This window comes from Halichoerus grypus, chromosome 9 (genome assembly GCF_964656455.1).
Source record: "Halichoerus grypus chromosome 9, mHalGry1.hap1.1, whole genome shotgun sequence".
In the NCBI taxonomy this organism is placed as follows: domain Eukaryota; kingdom Metazoa; phylum Chordata; class Mammalia; order Carnivora; family Phocidae; genus Halichoerus; species Halichoerus grypus.
The window spans coordinates 34,299,293-34,322,184 of NC_135720.1; the positions used below are offsets into that span (position 1 = coordinate 34,299,293).

At 36.8% G+C, this 22,892-nt stretch overlaps 1 protein-coding gene across 2 annotated transcripts in view; it reads right to left on the bottom strand.

Annotated features, from left to right (window-relative positions):
* Positions 1-22,892, bottom strand: part of LAMA2 (laminin subunit alpha 2) — a 622,013-nt gene that overhangs the window by 450,527 nt on the left and 148,594 nt on the right. For both annotated transcript variants that reach the window (XM_078054754.1, XM_078054753.1), the window contains exons 2-3: positions 20,259-20,429; positions 13,060-13,172 (exon numbers count right to left, since the gene is read on the bottom strand). In XM_078054754.1, the coding sequence (XP_077910880.1) occupies positions 13,060-13,172; positions 20,259-20,429 (284 nt within the window). The remainder of the gene's footprint in view (positions 1-13,059; positions 13,173-20,258; positions 20,430-22,892) is intronic.

Sequence of the window (22,892 nt, forward strand, 5' to 3'; positions counted from 1 at the left end):
ATTACAAAAGTGTTCAATCATTTCATTAACAGTTTAGAGAAAATATTTCTATGCTACTCACATGGATTCTAAAAGTACAGTATTTGCACAGAAATGCTAATTCAATCCCCTTCCAAGCCTCATTTAACATTGTTAACCTAACTCACTAAATATGTCTCTATAAGATAAATGAATAAAATATTTAGGTCAAGATCTCTGTAGCTGTAAGACAATCTTTCTTGACAAATGCATTTTTAGTTTTGGGGGATAGGAAGAGAAGTGAATTGTTTATCAAAGGGAAGGAGATTCCTACACATGGGCAATACTAATTTCATGACATACCTGGATTACCCAGGAATGAAAATGACCTCACTTTATGTTAACAAAGTCTATCAAAAAGGTACCCCTCTGTGTCTGACCGCACTTGCTGCCAATCAGCTTTCTTCCTGAATATATCGAAGGGAGAGAAAATGGCCAATTTTTTTTTAAGTCATAAACGGAGATCAGATATAATACATATTGTGGTAAAAATCTGGTTTTTGGAAAGTAGCTAAAAGGGGACATTTTGGATATCCTATTAAACTTCAAATCCCATTATTGTCTTCTAAATTATTGCATATTTTTCCTTGCCATCATATGGATTTTTGCATACAAATTGGTGCAGTTAAGCTTCTCTTCAAGTTTATGCTGATACCAGGACCTCACAATACACAAAATTATTTTCCTATTATCATCATTTCAAATTTCTTGCCATGATATTGTAATATTTATTATGCTAATCTAGAAATTGGGGCACAGCATGATTAAATCATTTGCTCAAGATATGCTGTGAGTAAATAACAGAATTGGGAAAAGTTAATAATCCCTTAGTAATAAAAATATGAAAACAATCTATGTATAAAATAAGTAGCCACTATCTTCTCAATAAATTGTTACTTTTTTTTTAGTACTCATCTAAATGTTAAAATGTAAAAGGAATTTCCCAGTGTAATCTATAAAGATTTGATCAAGGAAATTCAATGGTGGCTGTTTATTTTTAAATAATAATTTTATTAAGAAGTGTTTTCAGTCAGCTTAAGACAGCATAGTAGTAGGGGGACTCTGGGCTTGCCTCATCCCCCAGACACAGCCAAATCAACATCAAATCATTTTGAACAACTAGGAAATTGATCTGAAGATTAAGAACACAATCTGCACAACTGGAGGGAGAGAACGTGGCAGATGTGAGGTTCAGGGATATGAATTGGGGGAGAGAAAAGCTGCGGTGCTGTGGGGTGAGGAGGGAGCCATTTCTTGGAGAGAAATCAGGGATAGAGGGAGAAAGTGAGAGAGAGAGCAGCACATAGGATTCCTGCAAGACACCATGGTGTGGGGATCCCCTGGGTCACACTGGGAGAGAATGTTCCCCTTCCTGGAGTACATTTGGAGGAGGGTATTTTGCCTCTCCAAGGACAAAAGATCTGCCAGGTGGCACTGAGCAGGTTTTACAGCAGGGGACAGAGGCACACGCAAAGGGCAGATAACCTATTTTATTTTTTCCTTCTTTCTTTTTCTTTGGAATCAGGCTTATAGTTTTTTGCTTGTCTGTTTGTTCGTTTCCTTTGTTCTTTTTCCTTTTCTCAGATCAGGCTTTTTTTTTTTTAACCCAGCTTATTGTAACAAACAAATCAAAGCACACCTAGTTAAAAGGTCTAAACACTCCCCACAGCAAGGAAGGAGGAATTCTGCAGAGGACTGACTGTGGGAAAGAGCAACCAAACAGAGCAGATTGCACACAGCATACACCAGAAACACTTCCTGAAGTGCCAGGCCCTGGACAGCATAGGACCCCTTCTTAATATAGTATTACTATAGGAGCAGGAAACACAACAAGGTTTCATAGCACACAAAAGACAGAAACCTAGACATAATGATAAGATGGAGGAATTCTCCCCAAAAGAAAGACAGAGAAGAAATCACAGCCAGGGATTTGCTCAAAAGAGATATAAGCAGTATATCTGAACAAGAATTTAGTATAATAGTCATAAGAATACTAGCTGGGCTTGAAAGAAGCATAGAAAACTCCAGAGAAACCCTGGCTGCAGAGATAAAAGACCTAAAAACTAGTCAGCCTGAAATTAAAAATGCTATAAGTGAGATGCAAAATCAACTGAATGTAATCACAATGATGATGGAAGAAGCAGAGGAACAAATAGGTGATATAAGAGATAAGATTATGGAAAATAATGAAGCTGAAAAGAAGAAGGAAAGAAAACTATTAGATCATCAATATAGACTTAGGGAACTCAGCAATTCCAAAAAGTGCAATAATATCTGTATCATAGGAGTTTCAGAATAAGAAGAGCAGGAAAAAGAAGCAGAAGGTCTATTTGCACAAATTATAGCTGAGACTGTCCCTAATCTGAAGAAGGAAACAGGCACTCAAGTACAAGAGGCACAGAGAACTCCCCTCAAAAATTAACAAAAACAGGCCAACACCAAGACATAGCATAGTGAAACTTGCAAAATACAAAGAAAAAGAGATAATTCTGAAAGCAGTTAGGGACAAAAGTTCCTTAACCTACAAGGGTAGAAACATAAGGTTAGCAGCAGACTTGTCCACAGAAAAATGGCAGGCCAAAAGGATGTGGCATGATATATTCATATGAACTAAATGGGAAATATATGCAGCCAAGAATACTTCATATAGCAAGGCTGTCATGCAGAATAGAAGGAAAGGTAAAGAGTTTCCAAGAAAAATTAAAGGAGTTTTTAAATACTTAACCAGTTCGGCAAGAAATATTAGATGGGACTCTTTGAGCAGGAAAGAGAGGCCCAAAACAACAAAGACTAGAAAGGAACAGAGACAATCTACAGGAACAGCGACTTTACAGGTAATACAATGGCACTAAATTAGTATCTATCAATAATTATTCTGAATGTAAATGGACTAAATGCTCCAATTAAAAGACATAGGGTATCAGAATGGATTAAAAACAAAAGATGCACTGATATGCTGTTTACAAGAGACTCATTTTAGACCCAAAGACACATCCTATTCAAAGTGAGGGGGTGGAGAACCATCTATCATGCTAATGGACATCAAAACAAAGCTGGAGGTAGCCATACTTATATCAGACAAACTAGATTTTAAACCAAAGACTGTAATAAGAGATGAAGAAGGTACTATATCATAATAAATGGGTCTATCCAACAAGAAGATCTAACAATTGTAAATATTTATGCCCCCAATTTGGGAGCTGCCAAATATATAAATCAATGAAAAACAAACTTAAAGAAACCCATTGATAATACTATAGTAATAGCAGGGGACTTTAACACCCCATTCACAGCAATGGAAAATCATCTAAGCAAAAGATCAACAAGGAAACAATGACTTTGAATGACACACTACACCAGATGGATTTATCAGATATATTCAGACATTTCATCCTAAAGCAGCAAAATACATGTTCTTTTTGAGTACACATGGAACATTCTCCAGAATAGATCACATACTGGGTCACAAATCAGGTCTCAACCAGTACGAAAAGACTGAGATCATACCACGCATATTTTCAGACCACAATGCTATGAAACTTGAAGCCAACCACAAGAAAAAATTTGGAAAGACCACAGATACATGGAGGTTAAAGAACACTCTACTAAAGAATGAATGGGTCAACCAGAAAAGTAAAGAAGAAATTTTAAAAATACATGGAAACAAATGAAAATGAAAACAGGATAGTCCAAAACCTTTGAGATGCAAAAAAAGGGGTGATAAGAGGGACATATATAGCAATACAGGCCTTCCTCAAGAAGCAAGAAAAGGGCGCCTGGGTGGCTCAGTTGGTTAAGCGACTGCCTTCGGCTCAGGTCATGATCCTGGAGTCCCTGGATCGAGTCCCGCATCGGGCTCCCTGCTCGGCAGGGAGTCTGCTTCTCCCTCTGACCCTCCCCCCTCTCATGTGCTTGCTCTCTCATTCTCTCTCTCTCAAATAAATAAATAAAAAAATCTTAAAAAAAAAAAAAAAAAAAGAAGCAAGAAAAATCTCAAATACACAACCTAACTTTCCACCTAAAGGAGCTGGAAAAAGAACAGCAAATAAAGCCTAAAACCAGCAGAAGAAGTGAAATAATTAAGATTAGAGCATAAGTAAATGATATTGAAATAAAAAAACCAATAGAACAGATCTACAAAACTGGGACTGGTTCTTTGAAAGAATTAACAAAATTGATAAATCCCTGCCAGATAGAACAGATCTACAAAACTGGGACTGGTTCTTTGAAAGAATTAACAAAATTGATAAATCCCTGCCAGATTTATCAAAAAGAAAAGAGAAAGGGCCCAAATAAATAAAATCACGAATGAAAGAGGAGCGATCACAACCAACACCACAGAAATACAAACAATTATAGAAGAATATTATGAGTAATTATATTCCAACAAACTGGGTAATCTAGAAGAAATGGATAAATTCCTAGAAAATATAAATTACTAAAACTAAAACAGGATGAAATAGAAAATCTGAACAGACCCATAACCAGCAAAGAAATTGAATCAGTAATCAAAAATCCCCCAACCAATAAGAGTCCAGTGCCTGATGGCTTCCTAGGGGAATTCTACCAACATTTAAAGAAGAATTAATACCTATTCTCCTGAAACTGTTTCAAAATACAGAAATGGAAGGAAAACTCTCAAACTGCTTCTATGAGACCAGCATTACCTTGATTCCAAAACCCCACTAAAAAGGAGAATTACAGACCAATATCCATGATGAACACCAATGCAAAATTTCTCAAGATACTAGGTAATCAATTTCAACAGTATATTAAAAGGATTATTCACCATAATCAAGTGGGTTATTCCAGGGTTCAATATCTGTGAATCACTCAACATGATATACCACATTAATAAAAGAAAGGATAAGAACCATATGATCCTCTCAATAGATGCAAAAATGTATTTGACAGAATACAGCATCCTTTCTTAATAAAAACCCTCAAGAAAGTAGGGATAGAAGGAACATACCTCAACATCATAAAGGCCATATACACAAGACCTACAGCAAATATGATCCTTAATGGGGAAAAACTGAGAGCTTTTCCCCTAAGGTCAGGAAGTTGACAGGTATGTCTGCTTTCACCACTATTGTTTAACACAGTACTGGAGGTCCTAGCCTCAGCAATCAGACGGCAAAAAGAAATAAAAGGCATCCAAACCAGCAAGGAAGAAGTCAAACTTTCATTCTTTGCAGACAACATGATACTCTTTGTAGACAACCTGAGAGACTCCACCAAAACTATAACTGATATATGAATTCTGTAAAGTTGCAGGATATAAAATTAATGTACAAAAATCTGTTGCATTTCTATATACCAATAATGAAGCAGCAGAAACAGAAATGAAGGAATTGATCACATTTACAAAATGTACAAAATGTACCAAAAACAGTAAGATACCAAGGAATAAACCTAACCAAAGAGGTAAAAGATTTTTACTCTGAAAACTATAGAACACTTATGAAAGAAATTGAAGAGGACACAAAGAAATGGAAAAGCATTCCATGCTCATGTATTGGAAGAACAAATATTGTTAAAATGGCTATACTACCCAAAGCAATCTACACATTCAGTGCAATCTCAATCAAAATAACACCAGCATTTTTCACAGAACTAGAACAAACAATCCTTAAATTTGTATGGAACCACAAAAGACCCCAAATAGCCAAGGCCATCTTGAAAAAGAAAAGCAAAGTGAGAGATCCAGACTTCAAGCTGTTTTAAAAAGCTGCAGTCATCAACACAGTATGGTACTGGCACAAAAACAGACACGCAGATCAGTGGAACAGAGTAAAGAACCCAGAAATGGACCCACAACTATGGGGTCAACTAATCTTTGAAAAAGCAGGAAAGAATATCCAATTGAAAAAAGACAGTCTCTTCGACAAATGGTTTTGGGAAAATTGAACAGCCACATGCAGAAGAATGAAACTGGACCACTTTCTGACACCATACATAAAAATAAATTCAAAATGAAAGAAAGACCTAAATGTGAGACAGGAAACCATCAAAATCCTAGAGGAGAACACAGGCAGCAATCTCTGTGACCTCAGCTGTAGCAACTCCTCACTAGATACGTCTCTGGAGGCAAGAGAAATAAAAGCAAAAATGAATTATTGGGACTTCATCAAGATAAAAACTTCTGCACAGTGGAGGAAACAATCAACAGAACTAAAAGGCAACCTATGGAATTGGGAGAAGATATTTGTGAATGATGTATCAGATAAGGGCTGGTATCCAGAATCTGTAAAGAACTCATCAAAATCAACCCCCCCAAAATAAATAATCCAGGGAAGAAATGGGCAGAAGACACGAACAGACATTTCTCCAAAGAGGACATACAAATGGCTGAGACAAATGAAAAAATGCTCACCATCCCTCATCATCAGGGAAATACAAATCAAAACCACAATGAGATACCACCTCACACTGGTCAGATGGCTAAAATAAAAAAACTCAGAAAACAACGGATGTTGGCAAGAATGTGGAGAAAGGGGAACCCTCTTGCACTGTTGGTGGGAATGCAAAGTGGTACAGCCACTCTAGAAAACAATATGGAGTTTCCTCAAAAAGTTAAAAATAGAGCTACCCTACAACCCAGCAATTGTACTACTGGGTATATATCCAAAGGATACAAAAATGCTGATTCGAAGGGGTACATGCCCCCTGATGTTTACAGAAGCACTGTCAACAATAGCCAAATTATGGAAAGAGCCCAAATGTCCATAGACTGATGAATGGAGAAAGAGGATATGTTATGTATATATAGTGGAATATTACTCAGCCATCAAAAAGAATGAAATCTTCACATTTCCAACCACATGGTTGGAACTAGAGTGAATTATGCTAAGGGAAATAAATCACTCAGAGATTTACTTCATTTTAAATCATATATCATATGATTTCATTCATATGTGGAATTTAAGAAACAAAACAGATGAACATAGGGGAAGAGAAGGAAAAACAGAATAAGATAAAAACAGAGAAGGAGGCAAACCATAAGAGATACTTAACTATGGAGAACAAAAAAAAGTGAGGGTTGCTGGAGGGGATGAAGATGGGAGATGCACTAAACGGATGATGGGCATTAAGGAGGACACTTGTTGGGATGACTACTGGCTGTTATATGTAAGTGATGAATCACTTAATTTTCCTCTGAAACCAGTACTATACTATATGCTAACTAACTTGAATTTAAATAAATAAATATTAAAAATAAAATAAAATAAAATAAAAAAGAATTTCACAAAGGATCCAAGTATATATTAACAACAACAAATAAAACTGGCACTGGCTGAAATCATACACCTCAAAATAAAAAGGAGAACTAGGGAATGGCCAAACTTCTTGCTGAATCAATGACAAACAAACGTTTAGTGATATTTACCTATTCATTATAAAACTGCTGTCCTTGACTCCTGGTAGAGTGATAGCTCATTTTATGCCCAATAACCTATTAATCCTTCATGCTGTATGTGGAAAAGACAGAAGTTATGCCATTTTAGGCGCATACTAAAATGTACTAGAAAATGAAAGCTCTAGTCTCCTGTTTACAACAAAACAGTTGTTGGTTGTACTCTCTCATAGAAGCCAGGAGATCATAGTGTGGTATTTCTAGAATCCAAACAATGTATGGGCCCCTTAACATTATATACAAAAAATTCTCTTGAGCTCCCTAAGCTAGTCTTCAAACCCCAGTTCAGGAAATACTGGTATATTTCAGGGTCTGGATTCAGACTCCCTAGGTTGAAATCTCAGCCCTGCCCATAATAAGCTTTGTAAAGAAGGCCAGGTCACTTGACTTTTCTAAACCTAAGTGTTCTTTAACTACTAAATAAGGATAATTCCATCTGCCCTTTTAAGATTTTTTGTGAGAAGTAAATAAATAATAAGGATGTCCACATTTTCTCTATGGCCAATGCACTGAAATATGCCTGCTTGCAGCTCTGTCCTTAGCTAAATAAGATCTAGGAACACATCCCACAGTTTGTTACCTCAAAGCCTAAGACCAAATAGGAGGTTTAAAGCCCCTTCCTCCCTGAGGAATTCCATTATAAAAACATCACAAAACCTAATTAATGTTTTACATCATCAGAACACTGACTAAATTAAAATCTTGAGTTAAGAAGAAATAAAGATTTATTGCATTTTGCAAATTGTGCTGCCTTTCTCTTGAGCACACAGTAGGTTGATTTGCAGGAAGTAGGCAGGGGCTAAAGTAAATAAGGACATAGGTGGGTGCCATCCTGGGATATAGGAGCAGATATAACACTTTCACTAGGTGTACTCCAGACTTTGGAGGTATATAGTCCTGTCTTATAAATAGAAACCTACAAGTTAGGAAGACTGAACTATAAAAGATGTCTTGGAGTAGTCACTCATCTTAAGGTTATTAAAGTAAATAGGAAGAAGAGTGAGTAGGAAAAAAATCCACATAACTTTATAGATATCATTTGAGAATGCATGAGTGCAGAATGCAAAGCAAATGTAGGAAAATATAAATGGCTTTAGTGTAAAATGGGCTTTCAAATGGTCTCTGATCTGTTGAATTAATAAGTAGGTATGAAATAATAGGTATGAAACATTGAAGGAAGAATTAATACCTATTCTTCTGAAACGATTTAAAAAAAATAGAAATGGAAGGAAAACTTTCAAACTCACTCTATGAGGTCAGCATTACCTTCATCCAAAACCAAAGACTCCATTAAAAAGGAGAATTATCGACCAATATCCCTAATGAACATAGATTCTCACCAAGATATTAATTAATAGGAATCAACAGTACATTAAAAGGATTATTCACCACAACCAAGTAGGATTTATTCCTGGGCTGCAAGGATGGTACAACATCCACAAATCAATCAATATAAGACACTACATCAATAAAGGACAAGAACCATATGATACTCTCAATAGATGCAGAAAAAGCATTTGACAAAATACAGCATCCTTTTTTGATAAAAACTCTCTGCCATGTAGGGATAGAGGGAACATACTTCAATATCATAAAAGCCATACACAAAAAATCCACAGCCGATACCATCCTCAATAGGGAAAAACTGAGAGCTTTTCCCCTAAGGTCATGAATATGACAGGGATGTCCACTCTCACCACTGTTGTTTAAAATAGTACTAGAAGTCCTGGCCTCAGCAATCAGACAACAAAAGAAATTAAAGGCATCCAAACCAGCAAGGAAGAAGTCACACTTCACTCTTGCAGACGACATGATACTCTATGTAAAAAATCTGAAAGTCTCCACTAATAAATTGCTAGAACTGATGCATGAATTCAGCAAAGTTGCAGGATATAAAATCAATGCACAGAAGTCAGTTGCATTTCTATACACTAACAATGAGACAGCAGAAAAAGACATTAGGGAATCAATCCCATTTACAATTGCACCAAAAACCATAAGATACCTAGGAATAAACCTAACCAAAGAGGTAAAAGATCTATACTCTGAAAACTATAGAATTATGAAAGAAATTAGAAAGCATTCCATGCTCATGGATTGGAAGAACAAATATTGTTAAGATGACCATACTACCCAAAGCAATCTATACATTCAATGCAATCCCTACCAAAATACCACCACCATTTTTCACAGAGCTGGAACAAACAATCCCAAAATTTGTATGGAACCAGAATAGACCCCATATAGCCAAAGTGATGTTGAAAAAGAAAACCAAAGCTAGAGGCATCACCATTCCAGACTTTAAGGTGTATTACAAAGCTGTAATCATCAAGACAGTATGGTAGTATGGTACTGGCACCAAAACAGACACATAGATCAATGGAACAGAATAGAGAACCCAGAAATGGACCCTCAATTCTATGGTCAACTCATCTTCAACAAAGCAGGAAATAATATCCAATTGAAAAAAGTTTCTTCAACAAATGGTGCTGGGAAAATTGGACAGTCACATGTAGAAGAATGAAAGTGGACCATTTTCTTACACCATACACAAAAATAGTCTCAAAAAGGATGAAAGACCTAAATGTGAGACAGGAATCCATCAAAATCCTAGAGAACACAGGCAGCAACCTCCGTGACCTCAGCAGCACAACTTCTTGCTAGACACGTCTCCAAAGGCAACAGAAACAAAAGCAAAAATGAACTATTGGGACTCCATCAAGATAAAAAGCTGCGCAGCAAAGGAAATAGTCAACAAAACTGAAAGGCAACCTATGGAGAATGGGAGAAGATGATATTTCCAATGTCTTATCAGATAAGGGCTAGTATCCAAAATCTATAATGAACTTAGCAAACTCAACCCCCCCAAAAACAAAAAATCCAGTCAAGAAATGGGCAGAAGACATTAACAGACATTTCTCCAAAGAAGACATACAAATGGCCAACAGACACATGAAAAAGTGCTCACCATCGCTAGGCATCAGGGAAATCCAAATCAAAACCTCAATGAGATACCACCTCACACCAGTCAGAATGGCTAAAATTAACAAGCCAGGAAATGACAGATGTTGGCAAGGATGTGAAGAAAGGGGAACCCTCTTGCACTGTTGATGGGAATGCAAACTGGTACAGCCACTCTAGAAAAGAGTATGGAGGTTCCTCAAAATGTTAAAATTAGAGCTACTCTATGACCCAGCAATTGCCCTACTAGGTATTTATCCAAAGGATACAAACATAATGATTCAAAGGGCCACATGCACCCCAATATTTATAGCAGCAATGTCCACAATAGCCAAAATATGGAAAAAGCCCAGATGTCCATCAACAGATGAATGGATAAAGAAGATATGGTACACACACACACACACACACACACACACACACACACACACAATGGAATATTACTCAGCCATCAAAAAGAATGAAATCTTGCCTTTTGCCACAACATGGATGCAACTAGAGGGTATTATGCTATGCGAAATAAGTCAGAGAAAGACAAATACCATATGATTTCACTCATGAGGAATTTAAGAAATAAAACAGATGAACATAGAGGAAGTGAAGGAAAATAAGATAAGATGAAAACAGAGAAGGAGGCCAATCATGAGACTCCTAATTATAAGAAACAAACTAAGGGTTGCTAGAAGGGAGGTACATGGCGGGGGGTTGGAGTAACTGGGCGATGGGCATTAAGAAGGGTACTTGAAGTAATGAGCACTGGGTGTTGTATGCAACTTATGAATCACTAAATTCTACCTCTGAAATTAATATTACAGGTTATGTTAATTAAATTGAATTTAAATAAGAACTTTTAAAAAAAGAGAAAAAGAAAATGCTTAAAAAATGATAGGTATTGGATAGAAGTGATTTAACAAAAGCTTCTAACTGGACCATCCAGTTTTAAATTAGAAGAAAAAAATGCTGTTATGTTTAATAAATATATACTACTGTGGTTGAGATCAAAGAGTAATATAAGTGATTTGAGTAAATTATATTAATAGATGATCTTGTCCCATGTGCATTTAAAGAATAAGTAGAGAGTTAGCTAGAGTAATTGACCATCACTATTTATTAATTCCCTATCCCAGAAGATGATACAAGGCAACAGACAGGAGACTTACTTTTGATTGGGAAGGCTAACTTTCAATAACCACATGAAGAGGGAGAACCATGGTGACTGATAAAGGACCAAGCTGTCTTTATCAGAAGAGGTTTGAAGTGCATTTTGAGGGTAAGATCCTCAGGGTATTCATGCACAAGTCTTCAATGACTTAATGCATCACTGATCAGTGTTGTAGTTTGCTCTGCTAGTCCCTGATAGTACTATGAGACTTCCTGAGAAATGCCATTAACTCAAGGCTGACATTCAGCTGTTAGAATGGTTAGACATGAATCCATGCCAGCTGGCAATTTAGCTACAGCCCTGAGCCCTTGCTGTCACCTTGTTAAGGTCCTGAGTTGTCCTAGATGGGTGAGAAGAGGGTCTCCTGTGAGACTCACCAGCCAGCAACTGTAGTTCCTGAATCTGTCTACCCTGGCAAAAAAATGGGCCCAAACTCTGGGTGGGGGCGGGAGGTTGTACTCCTGTTGATGACAAATAGCATCCATATGTGAAATGGCTGGTGCCTATCTGGTCCCCTGGGAATGTGACTAACCCCATTGGCTAGTGCTTCCCTCCACTACGACCACCTGTGGAAACATGACATCTACAGTGTATAAATAGTATCTGCACTAACTATCTCGCGGCCATTCCGCCTTCACTAACCCCACAATGCCTTGCTGCTCTGACTTCACTGGGCATGGGAGGAGTGGCTGAGAACCTTTCCTACACTGATTCCAGGGAATGAGAAACAGGCTAAAGTTACAGAAGTCATCCAAGTTAAACACCCCCAGTTTCAGCCTTTGGTCAATTAAATTAGCTTTTGTATTTAATAACAGCAAAATATGGGAACATTTTACCAGATTCCATCCAATTTGCAAGCCTAAATAATGTGGGGTGATGGTAATCCTTGATTAATAACTTCAGCCTGGCCTGAATATTGTGAACAGAAAGAAGAAAGAAATTAAGTGCAGAAGGCACCCAGGCCTCTGCCACACAAATTCTAATAACTTCAACATCAATTTTGTACAACTACAAGGCTTGTTACCTCGTTTAGTGGCCCAAGTTTAATTTAAGAATCAACTGTCACAGCTTGTTCAACTCTCAGTAATGAGAGGCAATTTACTCAAGAGCCCTGTTATCCAAGAACCTTTCAGTGCATACACCATGAGCAGAGCGGGAGCGCTGTATTATTTTAAAAGTTATATATTTTCTTTATGTAAAATTTTGTTGATCTATGTTTTCATCATTAACTCTCATTAGTCAAAACAGAATCAGCTCCTAATTCAGTTCTAAACTCTTCATGGGAACTCATTTTTGTTGTGCTTTAGAAATAAATGCCAAATATTTCTAAATAACAATATCCTAAAGGAAGAGGCCCCTTTGTTCCTTGTATTAAGAAAATGACGGAGGGCAATAAGAAAAGTATTCTTTCACCCAAGAACTACTAACTAAACAAATAGTAAATCCAAGATACAACTTTAAAAGTGGAAAATGATTTAAAAAAAAAAAAGAGGCACTATACCTGCTGTAAATCCAGTGTAATTGTCACATAATGGTATTCAATTCCATTCTTAATACTGGGACTCTGCCACCAAGTGTTCTTTCCATCAATAGCATTTGTAATCGGGTGTCTCTCTGTTGAATCAGCAGCAATATGTGGAAGGATTAAAAAAAAAAAGATCATATAATGAATTTATAGCTGTTTCTTTAAAGAAAAAAGTAAAACTAAGTTGAAAGCATCATCATGTGAATATCAAACATCAAAATAATATAAAGAGAGAGAAACTCATATCTTCAACAGAATTAATTTAATGCCAACTTTTTCACAGCACTCTATAAGGTAGCATGAAATGCCTCAATAGTTAGGCTGTAAGAGAAGAAGCTGCTCAACACTCTGGTCATCAAATCAAATAGGTGACTTTAAAGATTACTACAGAACTTAAGTGTGAAGAAATAATATTGAGATCTAATGGATGTGTCAGTCAAAGAGGCAAAAACTCTACTGTTTGAGGCAGCTCTAGTATGCCATTCACTTTGTGAACAAAAACATGAAATCCTGAATTGTGGTTGAAAGGTGCTTGAAGATTTATCCTTCTGACACATTCATTATTACCAAGACTTGGGCAGTCCAGTATGTATCTGGGTTTAATATAAAAGGCTGTCAAATCCATCCTATGAGACTTTTTGCAGTCAGGCCTTAACTGGTCAACTTCCAACCACTATTTAAAAAATATAATGAAAGATGGGGTGCCCAGGTTCCTCAGTCAGTTGAGCGTCCAACTCTTGGTTTTGGCAAAGGTCCTGACCTCAGGGCTGTGAGTTCAAGCCCCACATGGGGCTCCATGTTCAGCCAGGAGCCTGCTCGAGATCCTCTCTCTCCCTCTCCTTCGGCCCCTCCCCCTGCTCATGTTTGTGTGTGCACTCTCATAAAGAAGTATATCTTTAAATATATATATATAATGAAAGATACTCCAAATCTCCCATCTAGCATTTTCCCATCCCCATCATCACTAACTCAATGGAGGAGTCTGGACAATAATGGTAAGCAGGGAGAGAATAGCCCACGGAACTCTGTCCTACCAACAAAACGTGGATCTTCCCTCACCTTTACTCCAGATAGATGAGAACAGAACCCGGCGTGCGAATTAAAAGGAAGACTGGAGATAGACGACAGGAGGGTGGACAATCACCCCACCCCACCCTACCCCAGCAGTCTTTTCTTGCCATCCCTTTCCTTCTTGCGCTCCTCACACTTTGCATTTCCTCCAGCTTAGCACTGTGCCCCTCACATCAGCAGTCATTACCCCTAAGGTACCAAAGCCCTCATTCTGGTTTGGTTCTTAGTCATGGGTTCTTATCTGAAATCTGTTCTCCTTTTCCAAGTAATACAAATTCCGTTTTTTGTTTTTTCTTCTCTTCTAAACAGGCCCAAGCTCATTCACAGGCGAGGATGGCAGGAGTGGAGGTGGATGGAGATGTTCCTATTTCTATTCCAAGGGCTGCGCTAAGGTACTTAACTTCCTAAATTCTCACTTGAAAGTCAACATATTTAACCATTGAAATGTAAACAAACCGGAGGCTAGCTTCCCTGCTACTCTTCTGTAGATTATGGATTGCATATGACTTGGGGGGTCAGTCTTGAGAACTTTTTAACACTACTTCTCTGGGGAGATGTTTAAATAAATGGTCTAAGAGTAACCTTTTTGAGTAAAACAGGATCTTTTTTGTAAATGGAAGGAATACTTCAAATAATGAACAAACCATATCACCAAGGAGCAGTCATGGACTCTCCATTTGCCTACACGATGTAGTAATGTAAACAGGTACTCTAATGATAATGGTGATGAAAAAAGCATGAGATCTGGAATAAGAAGAGCTGGAGTATGAGGAGCTAGATAGTCCACCTGGCTCCACTATTTGGTATTTAACCATGGCAACTCACTTACATTGTGTGTGCAATTCTTGAAATAGGGATAACAAAACTCCACTCCACAGCAGGGGTTCCCAGATTATTTTTCAGAAAAAAAGTAAATAAAAAAAAAATGTACGTGAGAGAGATTTGTGGAACTGATATGAGTTCTGGCTCTTCATTGATGCAAGTCACAGTAACCTCCAGTCTACTTTACTGTCATTTAATATACCATCACTATTATTTCATCAAATAATGAACAATTGAAACCAACAAAAGTTTTAAAGAACCATAATTTTAAAATGAAGAAGAGTTCTTTAAAATGTGTTCATTTTGTTGTCATTAAAAATTTAGAATTTCTCATTTTCTCATTTTTCCATGGACCAGTAAACATACCTTGGATGAGAACTCTAAACTAACATGGTTACCAGAGGAACATTAGAGCTATTAATATTCTAACCAGTATGCATATACATAAAATAAATTATACATCTGTTCAAAATGTACACTGTTCTGAATCTTAATTAGAGCTGAATTGCATTTAATAAAAAATTTGAAAAGAACAACAAAACCAAGGAAAATGAAGTTCTCAATGCAATAGGAATTTCATAATAAAGTGAAATCCTCTTCAAAAGAAAAATTTTTATTCAAACTGAATATTCTTTGACTATATTAGTTTTATTACAGTAGCCTGCTATGACTTGTTTAATTAAAAACATAGAGGCTTATGTTCTCCAGTTACTTATGGGAATATGAGAGCATAGGACAGGACAAAAATATTCTATTTTTATTGATAAGTTATTTAGTTCAGCTAAACAACTGGATGGATTTTGTTTTGTATCAAGTCTTATCACATTTACAGTCCACTGAGATGAGGCATCCTACCTCATTACTGAAAAGTAAAACTGCTGAATGTATTTAATAATTAGCACTTGTTCTGTTGAAGCTAGGAAAGTTGTCAGGTCTTTATAATAATAGCAAATACCATAAGCAAAACCAAATATCAAATAAATGCCCTTGTGGTATCAGTGGGTGCTGAAATTGGCACATTAGGAGTCAGAACCATAAGTGAAATATTTCTGGCATTGCTTCTGAAGAAAAATAAATATCACAGCAAACATTCCCCAAACATCCTCAGGAATCTTCTTTACAGACTCTGGGTTTAATATGTGACTGAAAACACACACAAAACCACATTTCCAAATCAAATTTGTGGCTCTTAGGTAATTCTGAGAGAAGCTATCTAATTGGAAATTTTGATATCTCCCAACTCAGGTCAAATTGATAAGAGAATTAGTCACGAAAATGAGGATTGGGAGATGAATCAACAATTAACCAAATCCCCATTATGAAAGTTTAATCATAATTAATTTGCAAATACTGATTAATTGTTGGCATACTTCCCTTATTTAGAATGAGATAGAAACTTATAACATCCTCAACAGGGATAGCTACACAAGTCATTCCAAGGGCTAACTGCATCAGAAAATTGGCGAGGGAATCATTGACGAGGTAAATCTTTCAAACTGCTAGTTTTTAATTGGGAAGCACAATCTATTAACAGGAAGTTCAAGTTTCCTTTTCTTTGTATGGTAGTTGAGTACCTACCTGCCAGATTTATTCTAACTGTTCAATGAATTTGTAAAACTTTATCATCTGTTGCTCCAACTTTCCTAAAATATATTCATGTAGTTTATTGCTAGATGTTTATTCTTATAGGGTATTGTTCTTTCTAAATTTCTAGTTCCAAAACAGGACTTTGAAATGTAATGAAGTTGGTAGCTTAAAATTAATCACACAAAGTAAATCCAGACTATGATAAGTTTAAAGAACACTTCAGGTAAATAAAAACGAGGAAATACAAAAAATATCTCCTTTGCATAGTGCTTAGTTACTAAAATATTCTGTTCACTATTGTCCCAATATAAAGTTAAATTTGCCTAAATACGGATGCTTCCACTGAGACACAAGAGACTGAAGGGGGAAGTGACAGGGTCTCTCTTGGACTCAATTTGGCAAATGCATCTCATCCATTTTTTCCAACCAAGAGTCTCCATTCAATTATTTTCCACCCCAGTCTTTGCATCTTCCTTCTATCCTGTCTCTGTGGCTGTACATAGTTTCTTGTTTTTCTCCTTTCCTGGAATACTTTTCCCTCTAATATCAGGCAATTAGGCTTTTTAATGCCCAACTAAGTCTGACCACTTTCTTGGAAACTTCTCTTGATACTTCAGTTCCCACTAATGTTCTCCTTCTCAGAAATTCTACATAACTTATAATATGTACCACTAGCTATATGAGCCCTGAGTTTATAGTTTCAAATATTTGTTTAATTGCTTTCTATATTCAAACCTTATCTATCCTAACATTGTATTTATAGGCAGGAACTATGAATATGTGTATTTATATTTTTATATATATACACACACACACACACACACACATATATATACATGTATACACACACACACAATTGTACACACTTTAACTCTCCCTCTCTGCCCAGTCCAACCTAAACACGCATTCACACACTCCCAACCACCTGCCCATCACTCCCCACTCCATCCCAACCATTTCTATGCCTCTGGGCTTTCTCACATTCCTCATGAAATCATCAAGGCTACCAGTCTAAACCAATGGCAGTTTCTCCCCATCAGGCTTCATTTTCCTCCCTAATGAACCTAAAGCTCATAGTCCATCAATTCATTTATCTTCTGGCCTTTACTTCCATTTTCTTGCCAATTTATCCTTCCATTCCACTTTCTCTGTAAAATTGCATGAGGCTCAGTACAAATATTTGATTCTTCCATTTTACCCCATATGGAATTCTTACTTTATTCTCATTATGGCTCAGCAATTTTCCTATTCCCCGAAAGCAGTTAATCAAAATTTTACTTCTTTCCTTAACAGAAGACTCAGACATATATCTTAATGAGAAAATCAAGAACATTAAATAATAATTCCCTCCCAAATACTTCCTTCTCTCTGCCTCTACTCATCCTCCCTCGTTCTGATTTGATCAGTTAAAAGATATGTGTCTCTTAATTCAAGGCTTTCCACCTCTGTTTAGTGACTCATCCGTTTTTACCTCTAGAGAACTACCACCCCCACCTTTATCCTCAACTTTATCCTCAACTTTCCTGGCCTCTCCTTTCATTGAAACTTGTTCAAATGCCTCCTGACTCTGAAAACCTTCAATACACCACATGTTCCTCTGTCGAAGTCCTCCATTCCCTTTCACATCAAGGATATTTGAGGGAATATTCCTACACTCCTTTCTTTCCTCTCTACCACTCATTTATCAACTCTGTGGTGTGACTTTTGCCACCATCAATCCACTGACTGCTTTAACAAGGTTACCGATGGATCCCATACTGTCAAAATCAAGGAAAATCTATTTTACACTTCGCTTACTCAATTTCTTGGAAGCAGTTAACATTGTGGATTACTCATTCTTCCTGAAAATTCTTTCCTTTCTCACATGCATGGTACCTGAATCTTCTGATTTCCTTCCTTGGATTCTGTTTCTCTTTATTGCCTTTCTAGATTCCACTTAACCTACCTCCCTTAGCTTTTGATATTTCCACAAGGCTTTGACCTAGGTCCTTTGCCTTTATTGTTCTATACAAAAATAAGCAAACAGGTAAGATGTGTTCCATCACTCCCCACTCCTATGCCCATACCATGATAATCTACGTCATAGAAATAACCAGAGCCGTTAAAAGGCAAGGAAGGTTTCTGATGGTCACCATCTTCTTCTTAACTATTTTTTTTAACATTCTGTGATACACAAGACCACCAATTTTAGTCACAAAAGTCCCAATTCTCCAAATAAAATAATGTTTTCAGCATCCCTAAATTATACAATAGAGAGGCGACTATGCGTTCTTCCTTTTAACCAATTCCAGTAAAGAATGCACAATGCCTTCCAACTTTCTTTTGAGATAAAAAAATGTAGACTGTGAGAGAAAACTTCCTTCATTTTATAAGCTTTGCAACTTAAAAAGAGAAGGAAACTAAGCAAATTTTAAAATAATATAATTGTGAAGTTTTATTACTCACCTCACTGACATTAAGTATTTACATTATTAACCTCCCCAATATATATTTGATAATTTCCCAATGTGTATCTCTAAATCAACCTCCATCTCTAGAATTCTTGCACACCACCCTCGCCTTCTCCATATAAATTCTTTACCTGTTAAACCAAATTACTCATAATTAACTGAATATATCATGCTGTTCCATACCTCCAAGACTTGCATATGCTTTTTCTTTTATAATACTTTTCATCTTACTCTTATTTTTGCAGCACATGGGTCACTTTCCCCCAGGAATAGTTAAATAACCTCTCTCATGTTCCCTTAACACTCTATTTACTTTTCTGCTTCTCCTATTTCCCCTTTAAGTCTCTTAAGTTAAGGGCTACTTATGATTTACCATTATGCTTCAATACAATGCATTGCTAATAACAGGTGTTCAAATGCTTGCCAAATAAATACATAAATGAATCTGAGATGTCAGTGTAGTTCATAGAAGCCAGCAAGGGGGCTTTGTATGACACTTGTCCTTAAAACACTCCTCTTGTGGTGTTTAAGAACCTCCATAATCTGGTTCCAGGCTCTGCACAAGATTTATCTCTACATTCTGCCTTTTGATGCTTTTAGTTCTAGCCATTCCTAACTACTTGTAGTTCCCTGAGCAAGTAAGTTTTTCTGTCTTATTCGGAACTCTCTTCTTGGCATCTCTTCTTCTCTTCCCACTCTCTCTTTTACCTGCTCAGCTAATACTTGTCCTTGGATCTCAGCTTAGATATCCCTTCTTTTGGCAAGCCTTCATTTGCACCAGGACTGAATTTGTGACCCTCCTCTCTCTCCTTCAGGCCCCTCTACTGATTCTTTACTTTGGACTTTTTGCCCATTTCTTCATTAGTTGAAGTGAGGGACAACACCTTATTCCTGTTGAAGTTGAATCTTCACCGGAGTACCTGGCACATAAGTGACCAATGAATGACTAAAGCCTACATTAATAACCACATCCTCAGATACTATTCTGGAGGTAGTAAACCTAATGACTGGCACAGGTCTTCAGCTAGAAAACCTTCCTCAAGTAATGTACCTAGTACATATAAAGAACTCCAATGATGTTTGTCAGATGGTAGAGAAGGGGTATAAAGAAGCTCCCTTTCCCAAGTTCCAAGTTCCAGGAATTTGGGAGACCACAAACCCTTTGACTTTAATGCAACTTCACCTCAAAATCTCTCAATTACAGATCCTAGCCAGTGCCAGGCAAATACGTATTAAAATACATACGGTATGGATTGCTGCTGTTTTGATTGCAGATTCGACATTGAGGGTTCCTCACGGGCTGCCCAGGGACATGCTCTACCAATTTGCAATACATTTCAGGTCCTTTTTCTCCACATGTCGCATTTGTGGTGATGAGAGCATTAGAAGCAAGATTCAGCACAGCAGGGAATAAACCTGAAAAAGAAGGACAAATAAAGATTTGTGGGCCAGAAACAACATGGTATGATTTTGCTGCATTTTAAGATGAAATTAAGATAGGATATTTTTCAGAGCATTAAATTAATCGAAAATTAAATACTCAGTGATAATTGAATATTTAACTTAATTAAGTACTCTATATAAATAGCATGTGTTCTCAAATGAACATTTCTTTTTGGGTCTTAAATATAAAATCTAAACCTATCTTCTTAATTTTTAATCTCTAATACTTAATTAGGAAGAAAGTCCCATCTCTAACACACACTTTAAAAAAAAAATCTTCTCTTCATGTTATTGGCAAAAGATCCATCTTCCATCTTCCATTTCAGCTATTTTATATCTAGCAGTAAACTATAATCATATGTAAAGGTTTTGCACAAGTTTGCATTTATATTTTTTGTGGTCATTTTTATGCTCCAAATATTATTTAGTATTAAGTGGTTGTTATAATTCCTTTATATCCAAACTGGAGAAAATAGCAAATGATAAAAAGATTTTGGAAAACAATTCTTTACTGCCTTCTGTGCTATAAGGCCATATTATATAGCAATATATTATCAGAAACAACAAGTATAGTAGTCCATGATCCTACCAGCAATTATTTCTTAGATACAATAGAATTTTAAGCTTGCTCAGATAAAATCACAGAGACCCATCTTAGTGTAGAGTTGAGAAGGCCCTTCATTCCAGATGAACTCAGGTCTTTACTTTCTACAACTTAATATCAATTTTGCTTCATGTATACATGTCTAGTATTTGTATTTTATGGATCTATTTTCAATGACAATATAGTAAAGTCATTTATCAGAAGCCACTCTAACTAAAAAATTTGTCTTGGAGAAAGTACATTTGAGATTACAGATAATTTGACTCAATTTGTATAAGGAACATGCTAACCATTTAGGTGGTCTCTGCTCTATACACATGCCAAGTAGGTCTACATTAACTCAACCTCTGATAGAAAGTTCTTTATTAACTAAATCTTATGTCCCAGTGTTTTACTGAGATCCCTAGAGTTTTGAGTTCATCAGTGTTTTCTTCCCTATCTTCAAACCTTAGCACATGCTAGGTACAGAGTAAGTACCCAATATATTTGTAAAATGAATGGATTATAAATACTGGCCACATAAATGTTCTTTGCATTATCTGCATCTTCATCCTCCTCCTCATCATCAGCATTACTGAATGTTTATAATGTTCCAGGAACTATTCTGTCAGGCACTGTTCTAGCACTCTATCTTCTTGGACTAATTTGCTACAAATGATACCCTTAGGAGCTACATGCTATTATTACCCTTATTTTATTGAGATGTTCAGTAACTTGCCTATGACTGCAGCTAGCAAATAGCAGAACTGTGATTTGAGCCCAAGAAATCTCGCTCCAGAGTCTATCCTCTTAATCACTATACTGCATGTTCTCGACTATATCATATGAAACTACATAAATCTATTGCTAACTTGTGGTCCTGGTTGATCTTAGAACTGCATTGAAAGAAATAGCAGTACAGCAAATAAAAAAGATTTTTAAATAATTTTGATCTCTTTTGTAATCATGCTCAACAATTTCAAAGAGGTAAGCAAATTCATAAGACCAGGCAAGACCACAGTTATTGTCTCAGTCACTCTCAGGGTCTCCCAAAAAGCTGACTCCAAACAATCTCTCTCTTCCCTCCCTCACCACACTTTTACCAGTTTCTAAAATCCCTCTGGTTCTGCTGCTCCAATCTAGCCATGCCCCCACCCTCCCAGCCCTCCTGCCTTGTGCTTTTCTCCAGCTAATAGTTACTTGGGGTTTCCAATTTTTCCTTGTTTGCCAGATGTTCAGAACTTACTTTTTTTTGAGGATTTTTTTTTATTACGTTCAATTAGCCAACATATAGTACATCATTAGTTTCAGATGTAGAGTTCTCTTATTCATCATTGCATATAACACCCAGTGCTCATCAGATCATGTGCCCTCCTTAATGCCCATCACCCAGTTACCCCATTCCCCTACCCCCTTCCCTTCTGCAACCCTCAATTTTTTTCCCGGAGTCCAGAGTCTCTCATGGTTTGTCTCCCTCTCTGATTTCTTCCCATCCAGTTTTCTCTCCCTTCCCCTATGGTCCTCTGCCTTATTTCTTGTATCCCACATATTAGTGAAACCAGATGATAATTGTCTTTCTCTGCTTGACTTATTTCACTTAGCATAATCCCCTCCAGTTCCATCCATGTCAATGCAAATGGTAGGTATTCATCCCTTCTGATGGCTGAGTAATATTCCATTGTATATATGAACCACATCTTCTTTATCCATTCATCTGTTGAAAGACATCTTGGCTCCTTCCACAGTTTGGCTATTGTGGACATTGCTGCTATGAACATTGGGGTGCATGTGCCCCTTCTTTTCACTACATCTGTATCTTGGGGTAAATACCCAGTAGTGCAATTGCTGGGTCA